General features: G+C 39.1%; 2 protein-coding genes across 2 annotated transcripts; one reads left to right on the top strand and one right to left on the bottom strand.

Annotated features, from left to right (window-relative positions):
- Window positions 1–688: 688 nt before the first annotated feature.
- On the bottom strand, window positions 689–12,998 carry LOC118122810 (UNC93-like protein MFSD11). Its single transcript, XM_035179684.2, has 13 exons — window positions 12,498–12,998; window positions 11,841–11,896; window positions 11,457–11,564; window positions 11,295–11,374; window positions 9,955–10,051; window positions 6,497–6,555; window positions 6,169–6,313; window positions 5,140–5,189; window positions 3,732–3,797; window positions 3,515–3,640; window positions 3,253–3,427; window positions 3,014–3,149; window positions 689–1,486 (listed from the first exon to the last, which is right to left on the bottom strand). The coding sequence occupies exons 1-13, from the start codon at window positions 12,585–12,587 to the stop codon at window positions 1,337–1,339; spliced, it is 1,338 nt and encodes a 445-aa protein (XP_035035575.2). The 5' UTR covers window positions 12,588–12,998; the 3' UTR covers window positions 689–1,336.
- Window positions 12,999–14,495: 1,497 nt separating this feature from the next.
- On the top strand, window positions 14,496–19,633 carry ubfd1 (ubiquitin family domain containing 1). Its single transcript, XM_035179687.2, has 7 exons — window positions 14,496–14,753; window positions 16,796–17,068; window positions 17,162–17,370; window positions 17,455–17,520; window positions 17,614–17,719; window positions 17,815–17,897; window positions 19,214–19,633. The coding sequence occupies exons 1-7, from the start codon at window positions 14,738–14,740 to the stop codon at window positions 19,322–19,324; spliced, it is 864 nt and encodes a 287-aa protein (XP_035035578.1). The 5' UTR covers window positions 14,496–14,737; the 3' UTR covers window positions 19,325–19,633.
- Window positions 19,634–20,567: the final 934 nt, after the last annotated feature.

Here is a 20,567-nt window from a genome sequence, read left to right on the forward strand (position 1 = left end):
ACCTCACTTGGCCTATCAGTGCACTGTTGTTGTCAAGTAGGTGGCACAATTGACTTAAGATCACACAAAACTGCTTACTCTCATTATAATGTAATCAATAGTTAATTACCAGTGAAGTGATGTGGGACGTCTGGGCCTGTAACCCTTTCCCTTCCACCTGGAACCTCGCCTCCTGCTCCTCTTTTGATTAATGGCCCCTGACTTTTAAATCAGGATTTAATCCAGTAGATTTATTATACGTTGTCTTGTTATACAATGAAGCGACTGCTGGAAAGACGCTGGGCGAGTTAATGGTGAGTTAAACGGAGAATCCTCCTCAAATCTGAAATACAAACTGATGTGAGAACACAATGGGCCTTTTCAGAGTAATTTGGATGAATGTGTTCTGGAGCTGCAGGCTGAACTGAATGTGAGCTGTAAATATATTCCCCTGTTATGTCAGATTTCAGTGGCCTTGTTTTACATGAATTTTACCTAAACCTGAACCCTTAATAATGCAGTGAATAGGTTCGTCCACTAACCAGACGGTCAGTGGTTTGATCCCCAGCTCCTCCAGTACACACGCCTTGGGCAAGATACTAAACCCCAAATTGCCCCTGATATAATAAAGTAGTGCTGTATGACTGTCTGTGGCTTGTGGCATAAAGCGCTTTCAGTGGTTGCTAGGTTAAAAAAATAAATAAGAAAATTGAAATGCAAAATGCATCAAACTTTATTCATCAAAGATTCATTGACATTAATATGCAAAAATTTACAAAAAAAACCTTGAGAACAGTGATTGTCAGGCGTTAGTTAGTAAACTTTTTTTTTTTTCTGAGAGACAATGACAGGAACAATATATATAGATAATCCATTCTTCATCAATCTGTCAATTCTGACGAGCTATAAACCAATGCATAAATATTTTCAGCAATGACACTGCATTTAACAACGGACCTGAGCTGGAAGCAGATTAGAGATACTGTACGCGAGTGGTTATTTTACCCACCCTACAGTAAGATCAAGTGCAGTCGAAAAATAGTGTGAATTAGCAATTACACTATGTAGTGTCGAAATTAAGAGAGAAAATGTGCAAGGTACAAAAACCTTGCAGCACTATTCAAAGGTTGACTTAAGGCAACTCGGTTCAGCTGTGGCATCAATTTAAAATATTCTAAAGAGTGAATATTTATCCAAATGTGTGCGACCCTCAGTGCATTATGGTAAAAGGAGATTTTAAAATAACCTCTTGAAATAAAACATGCAGGATTGTTTTTTTTTTCTGGTGACTTCAGTCCCGCCCACCAAGGTGTCTAACCCGCTAAAGCGTTGATTTCAAACAATGTCTTCTTTTCTATTATTCCTGCAAATCTACGGAGATGTTCTGTATCCGCTCCACCACGAAGAAGCTGAGCGTTCCGGCGAAGCCCAGGATGACCATCAGCAGGAGCTGCCACATCAGTAGGACGTAGCCGCTATAGAAAAACGCCACGGCTGCAAAAACCGACTGTCGAGGGAGAGGAGATTTTATTTAGTTGTTTAACAGACAGTTTTTGCTCTCACATGGCTGGACAAGCAAGACGCCCTTTAACAGTAGGAAGTAGCTCTCGCACTTCTTTGTCAAACTAACAGATCCCACTGGTGCATTTACTGTCAGCTGACCATTCACTAAAAGCCTCTCCTGAACAGCAATTGTCCAATCGCAGCTTTTCATCCGGAACTAGCAGGTCTGTCGAGCTTTGTTCAAGGGGCTTTAGTAGAAAGAATAGACTCTATATTAAGAGTCTTTTAAGGGTAGTGTCTTTTTTATTAAGGATTTACAAAACTAAAAACGACACCAAAAATGTAAGGAATGGACTAAATCAATAAATGAGTAGCGTATTACTGATAACATCTTATTTGGAGGTGTTAAAGGTTACCACTTTAGGATTAGAGTCTACACATAGTGTTCCAGATGTGAGGATAACACTTTAAATTGGGGTTTCTGTCCTGTTTGCTTTTGGAAAAGTTTAGACTTCAGTCACCTTAAAGCGTTAAAGCGATATCGCAAAATTTGCAAACTTCTGGATACAAAGATGGACGACATAGGGCTCCTCAAAAGTGAAGCCAAATCATGGACTAAAAACGAAAAAGTCACGTATAATATATTTTTCATATGTATATAATTTTTCACAAAGATGGTTTCAGTCATTTTAGCCAGTTCTTATCAAGCGCATGTATTTTAAAAAGTTATTTTTCTAATTAGTGTGATTTTTAATTATAAACTATTTGATTCTATCAGAGCAGGGGGAAACGTATTGATTGACAGGTGGGGGTGTATTGGCGGGACCTTGACAGCACGGCTTTGCACCACAATCAAATGTTGTCAAAAGTGCGAGATGGCAGCGCCCGCATCTTGAATTTTTTGGCTTCATTTTTGTACAGAAAAGGGAAATGGAGACGCATCGTCCATCTTTATTTACACTCAATGACCGTTTCTTATCCTCTCGTAAAAGTGACGCACACTGTAAAAAATACATACATTCAAGCAGAAATCCAGCATTGATAACTAGCTAAGTATGTTTTTCTTATGTTGACATTCAAACAATGAATTAGTTGTGGCACAATTGGTAACAGTATAATACTCTAATGTTAGGGTTAATTACTTTGCACGGTCTAGTTAGGATAATTTACTGCAGGCGAGGTTGTTAAGAGACGTCATGGGAGACAGCAGACAGTTCATTATTGAACTCGTTATTGATTTATGCATTAGTTGAATACCTTGTTTATTGGACCCATGCAGCAACATGCTTATTATTTAACAAGTATTTGTTTTCAATATAAAAAAAAACTGCAATTTCAAGGGTTTGTTTCTGGTTAGGGGCCAATTTTGCTGCAAAGACAAAGGGAGAGATTAAGAGGCGTACAGGGGTCTTGTCTTTTCCTTTTTAATGGTGCTTCAGGTGAATTTATTTCACACCTGACAAGACAACATTTTAACCCGGCTTTGCTCGTCACTGCTAACAATGTCGGTAAATTGGGAAGTCAGGATTACCTGGATGAATTTGAAGATAGCGAAAGCAGGCGTGCTGTGTTCAGCATAAACACAGCCTAATATGCTGTAGAGCTGCGTGTTGAAACAACTGTCCCCAAGTCCGAGCAAGAAGCTGCACAGCAGGGCAATGGACACACTGCGGGAGAAAAAGTAGATCTTATTCAAACAGAAAAGAAGTGTCACAGGCCTTTCTGTTGTTCATACATTTTCATCATTAAATGATTGGATAAATTAGCTACCTCGGTGTTAGATATGGGTTCTTTTGGGTCGTGGTCTTAAAGACGACGGGGGCGTCATCTGGGATGTTGAGGAAGATCAAATAGAAAGCGACAAAGTGGACGACCATTGCCAGAAACACCACAGAGGTCCGTCTGAAGCGGTTGTTCTTACACAGCAATCCGAACAAGCCTCCGCCTGAGGAGAGAGCCAAAAGACGACGTGAGCCCCGGCAGACGTTCCGTGACTGTAAATCGAAGTTTAACAGAGGAGCCTAAAACTTACCCACTATTTCTCCGATGCCCACCACGATCCCAGAGATCCCAATCAAGCCTTTCGCTGCAAGTCCAAACTGTGTGGTTGCTCCAATACAGGTCCCATACACGCCGCTGTAGAAAGATAGCTCGAGGCCTGGAGAACAAAGAGGGCAGGCTGTAGCCGCGAGCCCTCACTGGAGGCTAAAATACTCACTACAGGAAATGCATTCTCCATTTGTACTCACCGCTGTATGCCATGCAGGGACTCAGGAGCAGTATAGTTTTACTCTTCAGAAGTTGCAGAATTGTTTCTAAACAGGAGTGGACACAAAAGGGTGATTTGAATTGCTAAAGATGATATTTAGAACTATTGAGCTCAGATAAAAATGCAGCTGTTAAGGCCCCATTTTGACAATTAAAGTTTATAGCAGCCACAATTTGAGAAAATATTCAGTCTCAATCAGCCAAAAAGACGCATTTATGGCAAAAACACCCAAGAGAGATATTTACTCGTGCTGTTACGGGAAATTCAGATTTCAAAAGAAGAAATCCCTCCAGGTTTGTTTGTATATGCCGGGATGCCCTTTCTTGACATAAATCAGCATGCATCTCTGCTGCACTGACAGCAGGTGCAAGTGCAGCAGGGTTTCTACTTGACAAACACAGATATAATCTGAAATAAAAGCTCCCGCACAGGCAGTTTTCTGTGTACTCTGTTGTAATGCTCGAAAGATTCTTATCAACATGAAAGCAATTTTCCCTCGAACAAAAACCAACGCTGCCTGTGACTGCCTTGCTAGTGTCAGACCAACAGCAGTGAAACGGAGAAACTGGAGGTTGCCTGCAGTACGCCAAGTAACCGAGGAAGACAAAATAACACACCTCTGCACTTTCTCAGTAGATTTCATATCAGCTGTGAAAAACATGACTGATAAATATTTACACAGCAAGAGAAAAAGTAGCACTTCGACTGAATGTGCATTTTGAGCCAAACTTCATACAGATATTTGTGGTCCCCATATGATGCACTCTAATGAATTAACCTGTCATTTTTTAAATTGCTCTATAGCCACCATAGTGTGGATGACAGGACAGCTCCTGAGGAGTGACCACACCTCTTGACAGCCCTCTGGTGGCTGGTTGCAGTAAAGATCAGAAATCCTGCCTCTTCCATGTTGGTGGATGGGACATAGGCCAAAATGGAAAAGCCAAAGTACATGATAACATTTTTTTTTACAAAAGATGCTTTCTGTCATTTAAGGCAGTTCTACTCACACTCATATATGTTTAAGTGCTATTTTGTATCAATAAGTTTGGTTGAATCGCCTCTGCTAAGGAGGTCAGTGTTGTTTGTTAGTTTGCAGGATGACGCAAAAACTTCTCAACCAATTTCCATGAAATTTTGTCGAGGGGTAGGTCTTGGGCCAACGAAGAGCCCGTTGAATTTTGGTGCAGATCTGTATTATTTTTCACTTTCTTTAACATTACAAGACGGAGATGAACACACCACATAATGAAAACCTGGAACACGGTGGAGTTCATTATATATGCATACGGTAAATTCATACTGATGCAAAGTGTAAATGAACAAATCCCAAGTGTTGTTTTAGCAAAACAGTTCATAGACACTAATATTTAATGTAAAAAACTTACTGAATTCTGACTTGGCATCTTGCATGGCACTGCTGGCTCTGTGCTTATACCTAAACCACAGAAGATACAAATGTGTTATAAAATGTGTTTTACCTTCTGCGGAAATAATCTACTCACACAAACAATGATGTAACGTCCTTTGAGTGAACCACAAGTGAAGTTATTTACAAATCTCAGAAACCTAAGCTGCAAAGAGATGACAAGACTTCCTCAGAAAACATCCCAACAGAGAGCAGAACAGCGCTTCCACAGATAAAAAATTGCTCCCCGTAGGATTCCTTGTTATGCTGCAAGACAGAAAGCAAATACCTGGATCGAGTAGATACTCAGAATAGTGTCTGAACAAGCTGCTACCATAAGAGAGAGAAAAAGGCTGAAAGAATACGTTTTTTCTTTGAAATAAAGATGCTGACAAAATTTCAGAAAAAAAACTTCTTTCCGTCATTTTCCATGACTATCACTGGATTTTGACGCCATCCATATTTTTATACTATATTTTTGTTATTTCTGTCATTTGAGTCAAACCTCTTTTCCAAATCATTCAAATCATTTCTATGATTTAAAAGGTCTGAAGTGGCTGTGGTGTTTAACCACTGTCACTCTGAAAGGGGAAGTCTCGTTCCCCGGGCCGTCCAAAATCTGCGTGATTGCACCCCACTAGAAAAAGACCTATGATTAGACTCGTCAAAATTGCAATGATCTGTGGGAAAATGGTCGTTGTCATTTCTTGTGAAGGACAAGCGCTCCTGTGGAGCTGAGGCGATAAGTCATGATGAAAACCCTCATACGATTCAAGGTAGGTTATTCGATCAAATATCAATTTCGTGGGTGGTTTGGTTAAAGGTTAACATGGTGAAGTAGATGGGAGGTAAATTATTAACTTTCGTTGCCTTGCCCACTGTAATATATTTTACCACGTGGCATAAATCACAGTGTACTTCACTTTCACTGTGTCCTTCCAGTCGCCGTTCAGACACTTTTATATAGTCTGATTACGGGGAGAGAGGTGCAATTATCGGAAGGATTTACATCGTGTGTGTCGAAAGCAGCAGGCGCCCTTCCTCTTCAGAGAGCATGTCCTCTTCGTGATGGCTCCTCCTCAACACCAGGAAGCTGAGCGTGCCGAGTATCGAGGTGACCAACAGGGACAGGAAGATGTTTTTCCTGCTGCTGTCTGAGAAGAAGAAAATTATAATAAACCACTTTAACTTAAGTGCACAAGATATACTCCAGATATGCGCCGGAGCATATTCAGAATAGCCAATGAGTCGTGCTCTGTAATGCCCTTGATGTTTTCATCATCTTGCTACAATTTTCTATAATGGTGGTGACAGGACTTGCTCAGTGATAATCCTACCTGATATCTCCGCTCTTCCATTCCAGTCAAAGTAAATGTAAAGATTCCCAAACAACATGCTGCAAAGGAGAAAATACTGATGAGTCAAATATGTAGATGATGGATATGACAGTAATTCAAATGAAAATCTACTGCTGGGTTCAAACCTTGTATCTCCAGTGTTGGGACTTTTCAGCTAAGTCAATGAAATGTGTTTTCCATTCAATTTCCATTCATTGTGAATTCAGTATATGTTTTACATTTTTTTTTGTATCATATTACATGATCTTTATCAGTGGAAAGACTTGATGTCATGAAATTACAGACGAGTTTTATAAAGTATTAGCAGATTATTTAGCTAAGCGCCCTACAGCTTTATAGTTTTGGTACATTCTCATATCTCCCATGTTGTCATTTTGGGCAGTGGGCTGCAGTTTTCAGCAAAACATCTGGATCTACATCAAAATGTAATTGTATCTGACCCACACCGCATCCTTCCACCATGTTTCGTGGTAATCCATTAAAGTAGTTATTGTGTAATCTTGCACAGACACAAACCAACTAACCAATGGACAGGTGTGAGAACATAACCTCCTTGGAGGAGAAAATCCCTTTTTATTAAGGGGTTTTAGAGCTTTTTGAACTTTTTTGAGAGCTGAGGTCACAGTGACCTTGACCTTTTACTACAAAATCATAAAATGGATCGCTTCATCCTTGACTCAGAGTGAACGTTTGTGCCAGATTGGAATGAATTACTTCGAGGCGTTCCTGGGATATCGAGACGGACAGACGACCAAAAAACCACCACAGACGCATTCAAACAATGTACAGTGAGCTTACATTCACCAAGTGGCCAGAAACAAGGGAATCCAATGAATAGGTTGAGTATGTTGCTCTGTAACTGCAGGATGTGTAAATAAGCAACTGTTCTTTATCAAATATTGCAATATTAACTTGTAAGGTAATCTACATTGTGTTTATGGCTTGATTCTGCTGCCCTCAAATGGTCAAAGGCGTCAGTAAGTGCAGGTTTAAGGAGGAAGATCATGTCATATGACTTAGAGTCCGAACGACAACTAAATGGACCTTAAGCTGAGATTGTTTTGCCAACTGCTGTAGGACAGAATGAACCAGCTACGGCCTCACGTCAGCTAAAATGTATTTAGCTGACGTCTAGTCTGTCTGGGTGACATTTTGGAGACACATAGCTTTCACCTGATAAGAAACACAATCCACCATCCTTTCATCCATCTCGCAGAAAAGTGTTATGAAGCTTTTAAAACAGTTTTCAACCCCCACTATGAAACAAAGTTGTATTTTGTTGATGCAGTCGCCACTTGTGGACCTTCAGGGAAGAGAGATATCGTCCCACAAGAGTTCGTCGTCATCACGGAGTTGATTTCTGGGATTTTTAATTTCAGTTAAACACCCTAACATTTAATTAGAACAACCTTGGTACTATTTGTTATGGACAGCGAGTGTTACTGGTGTCAAATCTCTCGGGGGCTTAAAATTCTGTGCAATTATTCTGTCCCAAAGCCTCAATGAGGGATAACAGGGGTTATTCATAAAGATAAGACTGGCTGCATTCTGTGTGTGTGTGTGTGTGTGTGTGTGTGTGTGTGTGTGTGTGTGAAGGCTGTGAAGAATTGATTCATAAGTTTACTGTGGCAGGGATCACCACTGCAGACTCAGATTAGCATTGCCCTGTTGTGAGCTTTGGCGCAGGTGACAGCCAAAGTAATTATTATACTAATTCAATTTGCATATTTTAGCAAATACAAATTAGATGTCCAAGCTACTGTGCAAGAGCAGCGGGCCAAACAAAAGAGATGAAAAGGCCCAAACTCCTGCACAACGCTCCGGTTTCAGCAGCTCGGGCTTGTTTTGAATATATTTTGCAGAGAAACTAATACAGACGCGCAAATGACAATTTGTGACATGATTTATGAGATACGTTTTTAAATAAAGCTCACAGTAATATACTATCAGGTAAAAAATAAAAAGAGGATAAGATTTTGGCTGCTGCAGCGTAGTGACAGCTTTGATCGAACATGAAAAACAAGGTGATGAAACGTGTTTTATGAAGTGAATGCAGGAATTAAAGGATTGATATAATATAGCTAGTTATTTAGCAGTTAATTGACGATTTTTAGGTTCCTTCACTAAGTTGCAGATAAATGATTCCAGAGAATCACATACAGGATAATCTAAGTATGCAGTGTGTGTAAAATAACCTTTTCAAATAATATGCCTTCTATTTGGTCTCCCTCAAATAATGAGTCAGCGTCATCAGACTGTATAAAGATGGACGACATCGCATCTCCCCAAAAGGGGAGGGGGCCGCTGGCTGCAGTATAGTTCATACATCCCACCTCCTGCATGTTAGTGGACGGGACATGGACCAAACTAAATGCAGAATACATTTTTCTCAAAGATGAAAGTTTAGGTTGTGTTATGGTCTGGCTGTCCCTCCCTCCTGTTATGTGTGTGTGTGTGTGTGTGTGTGTGAGTGAATGAACACTGATTGGCTGAGAATGCTTGGTATGTGTTAGTCAGTGTGCATGTGATTGGTTTGGCAGGTCTGGGCATGGGTGTGGTTTCCCTCTCAAACCTGCAGCTGATTTCCACTAATCACCTGATGCAGTATAAGAACCCTGGTCTTCCTTCCACTCGCCCCTGATCCTTTCACAGTAATCTGCACAAAAACGATTCCTTAAAGCTTTTGTTAATCTGCCCATTGTTGTCTGAGTCTTGCTCTGATGTATGTATGTATGCCCAATTATTTTTTTTCCGGTATGTTAAATTTTTTTCCTGAATTAATTAATAATGTGATGCTATGATTTGGGGTGGAACTTCATGATTGACAGCTGGGACTGACACGAATAGTCGAGAGTTTTATCGATGGGACCTCGATACTGCTGCTCCACACCATGACCCCTACTGTGCAGAATCTGGCTCCAAATGACTGCAAAAGCGCAAGAAGGCAGCATCCATATCTGGGATATTATATATACTTAATTTTTTGTACAGTAAAAGGAAGTGTAGATGCAGCGTCCATCTTTATACACAGTCTATGGTTAATATATTAACAGTCTACATCTACAGGCCCAGTGTGTTAATGGTCCAGTATTAGGTCTAAGTATAAGATAAACATTTTCATATCTATCTATCAATGATTATCCTGATTACTGTCAGATTATTATTTCCTTAAGTTTAAGTTTTGCTCCAGAGTGAAGGCTGGGGTTTTAAACTCTTCTTTATCCTCTTGATCAATTATGTGTTATACCCCCTCACTGCTTGCACAATGCATAAACAATATATTGATATATATCAATATATAGGACTTTTGTTATATTCCTATTGATTAAAATTATATATTATTCATATTGTTTTATTGCCCAGCTCTATCCGTTATGCAGTCAGTCTACACGGAATAGACAGAGACCTGAATTTAACATCAGTCAGTGGCAGCCTACCTGCACTGTAACAGAGCCCAGAACATCCCAGTGTTCCTGTTGATGGTGGAGGCTTCTGAGTTTTCCACGAGAAAGTGTCCTTGAGCCGTCCACAGCACTGCCAGGGAAAGGAATGGGAGGGAGAGCGGTCATTTCAGGAGGGAAAAAAATGTACCCGGTCAGTTAATTGCCCACATGAAGTGAAAAATTATCTTTCTGTGTTTGTAAGTAAAGCATCTAACCGCACAGTGGCCCAGGCACTGGGTTGGAATTCATCGCAGTGCAGCAATTTCAGGCTGCATTAAAAAACCAGCTACAAATCATTTCTCTTCATTTTATTTCAGCTAACCTCTCAGCAAAGAGCCGCTTTCTCTTTATTTTCATTTATATCTTAGAGCGAGCTCAAGGTGCTGCGCACAATTTACACACACAGCTCTGAACCTATTTGAGGTGTAATTTGGGACATACTGTTTATACTCATCATCACATCCCAGTTATAATAATCCCTGTATGCGTTATTAAACACTGTTTGGATTTGAACACAAACTGAGGCTGCACAAACAAACAGGAGCCGAGCCGAAGTATTCATGTGCCTCAGTGCTTTGACCTATTTTTAACACACTGTATCCTGTCAATGTAATGTAATCAAATCTGGTATTTGAATAAACTAATGAAACAATAAACCAATTATTCCATGAGAAAATGTGCAACTATTCTGATAATTGAAAAATTGTTTCTTCCATGTCTCAAGTAAAAATGCATAAAAATGTTTTGGTTTCAGCTTCTCGAACGAGAGGATTAGATGTTTTCCTTTGTCATCTTCGGATGTTGATCGTCACCTTGGGCTACGTATACGTAGGAATAGTGAGCATTTTTCACTCTTCTTTAGCATTTGATGAGCAAAACGACTAATAAGGAAAATAACCAACAGTTTGATTGCTGCTGAAAATAATCATTAGATGTTCATTAGTAAAATAAAAGATTAAATTATAGATACACTGATAAAAAAAGATTAAGTAGACAAATGAAAATACAAATAAAATATATGAATTGACATTATAAACCAGGTTTCAACTCACTGTGTCATAATACAGGGGAAAGTAATGGAGACGAGAGTTGTCTTAAATGATTAATGAAATTTGCAAAGGTTTGTTGTTGTAATAGAAATATGGGAATAATTGATAAGTACAAAAACAATTAAAGACCTCAACATTTTCCCTTCCTTCCAGGATACATACGTGTTTTCCCCCCTGTATGCCATACCTTTAATGAACATGCAACATTTCCTACAGCAACTAATTATAAAAACAATTTCATATGTGATCACATGTTGCAGGACATGTTGTGGGAGAAGTACTTACACGCTGCTCCTATGCCAATGAGTACAGAGGTGAAGTAAAAGGACCATGTTGACGGGATGATGAACACAGCGATGTACCCACTAGACACAGAACATGAGGAATGGTCATGAGAGATATGTTTCAGCTCTCATCTATGTCAGCATCCTGCATGACAATGTTTACCTGTAGAGAAGGCCACTGATAAACATGGAAATCTTTGGTCCTAATACTGTAACAACTGCTGGTGCAAGTAAATTTGAGAAGGAGAAGATGCCATAGATGATTCCAAGACTGTAAAGGAAGCAAAACAGAAATATTAACAGTAATAATAACTTTATTTGTATAGCACCTTTCAAAACAGCCACCAGGACAAATAAAAAACAAGAGCACAAAACATCAAAGACGACATCATTCCAAATCAAAGACAGCAATTGATATGAAAAAAGATCTAAAATTAGATAACAAATAAAATATAAAAACAAACATTACTGCAGGTTTACTTTAAAAGGTTAAGGGTTTATTATAAAATCCCATGCTGAGCGGAGGATGTGATCCTGCCTGACCTACCTGTGGTACCCACTCCCAGTGAAAGTGCCATTCTCCAGGCTTTTCACCACTGTTTGCTAAAAGTGAAAAAAAAGAAAAGAAAGAAAACATGTAGTGTAAAACACAGGGTTCGACAAAAGGATAAATGCCTCACAATTATGTCCCACAGTCCTCCATCTGGTTTGATAATTCCACTGGCCATTGAAGAAAATTAGAGACACGAGATGCACATGACACAAGCTCTGATTGACCAGCTTCCTACTGCCCATAATGCATCTCCTGTTGGGATTAATAACTGAGCCCCAGAAAAGTTCAAGTAATAAAAGCATTAGAACTAGACATTATAATACTGAATTATAATTTATTTCTGGGATAAATAAAGTATAAACAATACACAAAAATGTAAATGCAGAGATTGTGAAGCATTGAAATACATAAGAATATAATTTTGCATGTACGTGTTGGCAGACTATTTACACAGTTGTGGAAACGTGCTGTAATTACACATGTGCGTAATAATAGCAGGAAATGTAAGACATGCACTAAAGCAATAAATTATCTCCTCCGGTTCAGAGAGTAGCTACGTTATGCAAATAAGACCGAACATCTGTGCAGGAAGTTTTAAATGAGTCAAAAGCAAAAGTTATAAGTTGTTTTATTTTTATTTTTTTAACTTACTTCAATATTCCCACAAGTGGTGAAGGCGGTGAAAATGAACAGAAATCCCACACCCAGGATCACAACGTTGAAAGTCCTTGTGTCTGCCATGGTGCTATTCAGTCTCCAATAGGAAAACAAGTGGTGTGGTGTGTTTACAGCCTCTGGTAATGTTGTGCTGTCGACTCGTATGAAGCGCAGATCTAACACGGACTCCCATACGGACTCGTTAGAAACTCCGGTAAATCCATTTTAACTGAGCCGCGCCTGAAGAGCCGCTGCACGAACTGTTGAGCTGCAGGACCGTGAACGCACCACCGAGACAAGGGCGCACTTCCCTCCTAAAAAACCAACCGACCCTCGCATGACAACTTGTGACTTAAATTAAAAGTACTTTCCTCTGCAGTCTTCCTTTTTTTTTTCCTTTTTTTTTTCACTTCTTCGTCATTGCTTTCGTCAACATCCATCCCCTGCTCATATCTCCTCTTCCTCTTCTTACTCTCGTTTGTACTCATTTAGCTTTGCTGCCTTCCAGAGGAAACCAGGGGGAATATTCTCCAACGAGGGGGGGGAAGAGTTTTGAGTGTCTTCTAGTGTCATTTTGCAGAAGTGAGCAGTGCTGGAACGTACATGAGTACTTGTACTCAAGTACAAATATGAGGGTTACTTGTTCTTTCTTTTCATGCTACTTTGGGATCCCACTGCACCACATTCTCTGATTCAAGACGTTTATTGTCACACCAGTTGTTTAAGTATCATCATGTGAACAACTTAAGTAGAAGTAAAGAAGTAATAAAAGACAACAGGAACAACAATAATGGTAAGAATAATAATTCTATATTTAAAAAAATACGATAAAGAATAGAATAAAATAAATATACAATGATAAAAATAAGAATACTCAAAACATAATAAGTAAGAAATATATGCATAATGACTGTGAAGGTTGAATACTTGTAAATATAGCTTCTTAATATTATTATTATTATTATGTCGTGACTTTATAATGTGATAAGAAAACGAGAAATGCAGACGAGCACAATGATCATGAAACATGAAATTTGGAAAGCAAGTCCATCTCAGTTTGAGGCATTTAATACGACCTAAAGAGTGGGTTTGTTGTATTGAAACTGGGTAAGTGAAACCGTTGCCTACTCTTAAAGGTTCAGTGTGTAGAATTTAGTGACATCCACTGGTGAAGTTGCATGTTTCAGCTGAATACCCGTCACCTCACCTTCCTCTTATAGACATGAAAGAGAACCTGTGGTAGCCTTCAGTTGTCATAAAAACTCAAAAGGTGTTTAGTTTGTCCAGGTTGAACTACTGTGAAAAAAACATGGCGGCCTCCGTATAGAGGACTCGCTCCCAATGTAAAATTAAAGTATCTAAATATCTAGGGTAAAGAAAACAACTATTCATACAATTTAGAAACACACTAGTGAAAACATCACAAGGATTTTTTTATATTCAATTTCTGTCAATAGATCCCTTTTACCTAAACCTTACACACTCGACCTTTAAAGCTGAACCTTCAGATATACAGCATTTGACAAGTAATAGAAGGATTTGTACCAGATCTGAAGTGAGGTAACAGCTTTATTGAGTTGGTGCGAAGGCCAGAGGAAGTGAGTTCAATAAATAAACATCCAGTAGTTGGCGACATGGCGCCGTTTTCAATCCCAAACGTCAGGTTAATAAAAGAAGAAGAAGAGCTTGTCCAATAGCAGCTGAGTTACGTGCCACCTCTCGATGCTGCCACAACAACAAAGAAGCGCGGCGAAGCGAGAGCACTCACTACCACTCATTTCCGCGTTTGCTAAAAGAAATATTGTCTGTGGCTACATTATGCTGCTCGTATTTTTAACGACCCTACTGCCAATACTCACCTTCTTATAAACCTATGTAACAGTGCTGTGTTTAAATTGTATTCATTTCATCATAAATTCAACCAATCTGTATCATAAAACAACTTTATTTGCAGTTGTGTATCAGCAGCGCATGCGCGTTGTCTTTCTATCGTTGCGTTTCGCCGGCTAAGTGAAACTGCAAATGTTTTAACGTGGTGGCGAGTAAAGCTGTGCTCGTAATTGCACTTAAAAACAACCACTAACTTTTATTCGTATCTTTTATTTTTCGCTAAATACGCGTTTCTTCTCCGACACGACTTCTGCCCCGGCGGAGTTTCGTCGCCCGGTATCGGATGTCATCCTGCTCTCTACACTCTCTTTGCCACAGCCTACAACAGATTGTACACAATCATCATGGCGACGCAGGATGGTGGGTATTGAGCAGCTTCAGCAGCGTTTCCCCCCTCGCGTCTCCTCGCTCCGCTCTGTCACTGCTAATGGAGCGGCTCGTGCCTCTCGCCGGCATGTTGTTGTGCGCCGCTATCGAACCCGTGTAACGCGAATTTACGATTCTCCGCTACGCGTTTTTCGCTTAAATGTTCACCAGTGTGTGTGTGTGTGTGTGTAGCTAGCTAACGTCAACGGTGGCTAACAGCAGTCAGACCCCAAGTGGATCTGTGGAGGACTGAGGTTATAATGTTGACATTTACTCGGTGACGCGTCCTGAATTGTTTAACCTCGGCTGTCACGGCTCTCGCTAAACGTGGCCGGGTTATGGATGGTAACGACGGAGTACTAACGTGTGCTGTTTGATTTAACGCTGCCACTTGGGTGCAGTTTTTTGTGACCACCAAGGCCACTCGTGTCTCCCTGAGCCCGACAAATGCGTGCTCTTATTTACCATCGAGAATCACACGGGGGTTTTTGTTTGGTTGGGACGAGGTTAGCGCGGATTTGGCCTCATCGTCCAACACAGAAGTGAAAATAAATGTCAATAGATGACAAAGGAAATGAGCGATGGAAAAAGCTAGAAGGACCGAGAGAGAGAGAGAGAGATAGAGAGAGAGAGAAGAGGACGAGGAGGAGGGGGGTGGGGGGGATACAAGCTAAAATAGACTGCATGACACACTTCATACTCTTTACTGAAGTTGTGTTTGTGTACTTTGCGTGAAGGTATGAGTTAATGCATATGGAATAAATATTTATATTCCTAGTAATCAGAAAAGAGACACTAGAAATGTGAACAAACTGCTCATTCACGCAAAAAGGCTCGAGACTTGATTTTAAAATAGCACATATCACAAAGTCTAAAATAAATGAGTAACCGGAGGTTGTTAAAAGTTACTGCTGGATAATGTGAGTTGCTGTGATGGAGGTGCTTTTATTTTTTCGAAAAGTTTTGTTCCTCAGCCAGGTCCTGACACTTTTATTTGTGATCAGTTTAGTCATTATCATATGATTATTAATTTTTTTGCTCATTTGCCCTAAAAGATAGTTTAATTTCGTAAAAGTTCGTAAAATACTCATGATGTTAGTGGAAGAGTGACGTCATGACACACTTCATACTATTTACTGCTGTTTTCTTTCCACTTTAAAGTTGCTCGCTCTGTGAAGGAATTGGGGACATGCATATTAAACAAATATATATTTTAATTAATCAGAAAACAGGCACTGTTATTGTAAAGAAACTGGTTATTAAGACCCAAATATATAGTTTTTAATTAAAAGTCTAAAAAATATATAAATTCTGTAGATTTCAAAATGGTATGAATATTGTTTTAAGTCTAAAATAAATGACTAACTGAAGGTTGTTAAAAATTACTGATAGATGATATGACGTTATATGATATAGGTACTTTTACCTGACACACATTGCTTATAATCATTTTAGTTACAACTGTCTAAACCGCGGCCACACTCAATTCCTCATGATGTAAGTGGAGGTGTGACATCATGACACACTTCATTCTCTTTCCTGCAGTCTCCACTTTTTAAGCAGCTCGTTGTGAAAATATGGGACAATGCATAACTAATTATGTAGTTTTAGTCATCAAAAGATGACTAAAGCATCATTTTAAGATGCTTTGATGGACAATCTTTGATGTCTTATTGAGAACCAACTTAACCACCAAAGTAAAAATAAAGGCTGCACAATTTTGAAAGAAAAATCTTAAATTAATGAATACAGTTGTAAGGGCCTGAAACACCTTTACTTCTGATCAATTTAGTTACGACTGCCTAAACATTGGACATATTAAATCACTATTGTGAAGTATTGTATGCCTTTTTATTGGCTAATTTGACCTAAAAGTTATTGTTTTATTTCATGAATGTTTAATTCCTCTTTTTTGTAGATTAGTGGAGGTAATGTTATCTTTCATGATTTGTTTAATTAGCTACATATTGCATCTGAATTTTGGAAGAATTTCCTTCAATGGTCTGAATCGTTTTTGGTTTTTCGTGTTCTTCCAGGAAGTGAAGAAGTCATAATGGAGACTGAGGCACAGCCAAAAGAAGCGGAACCACTGACTGAAGATGCTGAAAAAAGTGAAGCGGAAACTACGTCTCACACGGATGCAGGAGACGCCACAACTCAGGACTCTAGTATTAGCAATGGGGACGACGCGGACGATGACCGGGAGAAGGTGGACTTGAAGATTATTTGGAACAAAAATAAATATGATCTGAAAATTCCTCTTGATAGCACAGGAGCCAAACTAAAAGAGAGGATCCATTCACTCACTGGTAAGAGCATGGGTGGTAGTTTAGTGCAGACTCAATGTTAGGTGGTGTGTGTGAGCCACAAAGCTTAATGAGGGTTCACCTTCTTCATTTCAGGTCTTACCCCGGCAATGCAGAAGGTGATGTACAAAGGATTGCTCCCCGAGGACAAGACGCTACGTGAAATAAAGATTACGAATGGAGCAAAAATAATGGTGGTAGGATCTACAATAACTGATATAATAGCCGTGAATACACCCAAAGAGGTCATTCAGGAGGAAGTCAAAGCGGAAGAAAACAAGAAAGAGCCTTTATGCAGGCAAAAGGTATGATTAATGACATTGCTGCAGAGTAAAGTAAAATATTTATGGAGGTTTTGTGATTTTAAAATCTGCCCCTTTTTATCTCAGCAACACAGGAAAGTCTTGGACAAAGGTAAACCAGACGACATAATGGCAGCTATTAAAGGAACAAAGGTGAGAGAAGATGCAAAGCTGTTGTCCCAGATCCATTCTATGTTAAACATGTTTAACCAGACACAGTGAGTAACTGCTTTGCCCCGCGAACAGGAACGATTACCAACAGTGCCTTTATCCGGAATGTTCAACAAGTCCGGGGGAAAAGTTAGACTCACGTTTAAACTGGAGCAGGATCAGTTGTGGCTTGGAACAAAGGGTGAGAAGCTGTACTCAGTTTGCTTCACTCCCTGTAACACAGAGATACTGATGATACAAAGTTCCCTAATTTGTTGTGTGTATTTTCCTCTACAGAGCGAACGGAGAAAGTCCCAATGGGCTCCATTAAAAACGTATTGACTGAACCCATTGAAGGCCATGAGGACTATCACATGATGGTAAGTGTTTTATAGAAAATAAGGAAATAGTTGTGCATATGGATCATGCCACTTAACCCAAGCTAGAAAGTAAAATATCAAAATGTAGAAATTCATAGAAATAAGTTTCATTTATTTAGCTCATCTGTAAGTGCTGTTTTGTGTAAGTAAACAGTGCTGGTTCACTGAAGTCACTGCAGTATGTGTACATCAGAGTGACGGGTCATCATTTGCTGTTATGGGCCTCTGCAGCGGAGCGGTAAATGTCAGTGCCTTCTCTAGATTAACCTTTATGTGTAAAGGCACTTCTCTTCCTCAATGTCAGAGGACAACAGCGGCTTTCAAATTGGAGCCCACTCTAGAAATGTTGAGAGAAGTAGCTGCAGTTTATTATTAAGATTTGTTTTTGAAGAAGAAAATAGTACTTCACAACAGTGTTTGTATAAAGATTATGACGTTAAGAGAATGCTCAGTTGATTCTTAAATCATTTGAATAACTGATGTTTTTTTTTAAAAGTGGACAGAGGTCATGTAGTTCCATTTTAATAACAACTTACAACTCATTTCGGGATTGTATACATTGTACTTCCATGTGAAAGACAGTAAATGAGAAAATTCACTATTAGACATGGAAGTGATCTGATAAGTGTTGTTCTTTTACAAAGTGAGCACAGTAAAATGAGATCAGTAAAATGCTGTGAGTTTAAGCATTTAGGCAAAAACTAATTATTCAGCATCCAAGCTGCTGTAAAAGTTCAATTTACTACCACCTCCCACCGACTCAACATGGAATTAAGCCTGTGTAGCCATTACAAATGTGAGGGCGTTTAGCCGCTTTACTGAGCTCGATCAATGTCAATCATGCAGCGATGTCACATCCTGATGCAGAACAGCGTAATCACAAGGATACAGATCACTGTTTTTATTGTTTTGGCTCAGAAGTGAAACATGATGTCGGCCACTCCTGCATCACAGAGGAGCTGGAAATGTATGAGGAGTAGATAAGGATGATTTAAAATGTCACTGGGCAGGAAGCTTTTATTCCAGTCCTTGGTATCAGTGATCCACCTCGAGTGAACCGGAGTATGAGTGAAAGTGAAAGTCAGCTGCTGCATTGCTGAATGGCTGCTGGGATGTTAAATGGGCTGTAATATAATGGAAAGGAAATTGTCTTTTTCATTGGAAGATCTCATGAGGCAATGTACATGTATTTTAACAATCAGATGTCCCGTTTTAGGATTTGTCTATAAAACCTCTTTGTTTATCTTTATTTTTGTTGCCTTTTTAGAATTTGTACCTTGATATGTGCATGGCTTTTTCTCCCTCTTCCTCCATAGGCTTTTCAGTTGGGTCCGACAGAAGCGTCTCAATACTGGGTCTACTGGGTGCCTACACAGTTTGTTGATGCAATCAAAGACACAGTCCTTGGAAAATGGCAGTATTTCTAATGTGCCTCTCTTTTTGACAATGATGAACTGGGATTGAGAGGAGGAGGAGCCAGTGGCAAATGAAACTGGAGTCAATAGTGAAGCTTACTTCTCGGAATATATTCGAAGGAAACGGACGGATGCCTGTGGACTAATCATATTCTTTTTAGGTTAAAAGTGCACTATGTGGCAGCGTAACATTTCTCAGCCCTGTTGATCATTCGAGGTTTGAAGCAAATCCAAGGGAAAACAATGAAACCGTTGTACAGAAATTGCTAACACTTTTCTTCAGTTGTTCTTAAAGAAATAAAACTTATTTAATAAAATGAAGTCAGCAGGACATTGTTGTTTGTTCTGTCTGTGTTCAGTGTTGAAGCCTTGTTGACATCTTTGATCCATTTTGTGTGGCACCAAGGTTTTGCACAACATAACAATGCAGTAAACTCTGACGGGAAAAGCTGCTCCGACTTTTAGTGAACAGTAATTAAATTTAATTTACGATTAGACTGAAGTCTGGGCTTTGCCCGTAAAACTGGTTTTCATGTTTCAGTTTAATGTTTTTAGGTCGTTTTCCTGCTGAAAAATAAATGTGCCAGCCAGAACCTTCCTTGAAGGCTACATTATTATTAGTATAATAGACCATGACTGAAACAGGCCTCTTATTTTAAATCACAATATCAGTATTTATTTATAATATCAACATGTTTGCTCTTATTACCAATATTTCAACATAAGTCAACCATGTATTTCAATTTTTACAATATTGAGACTTGTTGTAGGTACTGATGAATAAAACTGACAAAACCATACATAGCCACGTTTGTTACCCTTTGACTTTACAGTACAATTGATATTTATAGTTCTTGATGCACTATTTCTCCCAAAAAAACTTCAGAATCTTTTTCTCAAAAAGGAATTGTACACCGGCAAGACTGGAATATCAAATGGGAGAAGCAGGCAACCAAACCACTTGGGATCCCAATGCCCCATTTTCACTGAATATAATTTGGGTCAAACATAATTTGATTAATTTCAAGTTTGTTTAAAATGTGCTCCACCAAAATGCAATTTCACCATTGCTTCATCTTGTCTGATCTGAGAAGATTTTTCTAAACTCTTAGTTTTTATTTAACTAAATTATTGTCAAGTTCTGCTTTATGAAAATGTTTGAATTCTTAGTGTCAAGTAAATATCACAGAGAAATTTCCAGTATTCCATTTATGTTAATGTTGCATCCAGCATCTATTTTCATCATCGGTACATT

Source organism: Hippoglossus stenolepis, chromosome 16 (genome assembly GCF_022539355.2).
Source record: "Hippoglossus stenolepis isolate QCI-W04-F060 chromosome 16, HSTE1.2, whole genome shotgun sequence".
Lineage (NCBI taxonomy): Eukaryota > Metazoa > Chordata > Actinopteri > Pleuronectiformes > Pleuronectidae > Hippoglossus > Hippoglossus stenolepis.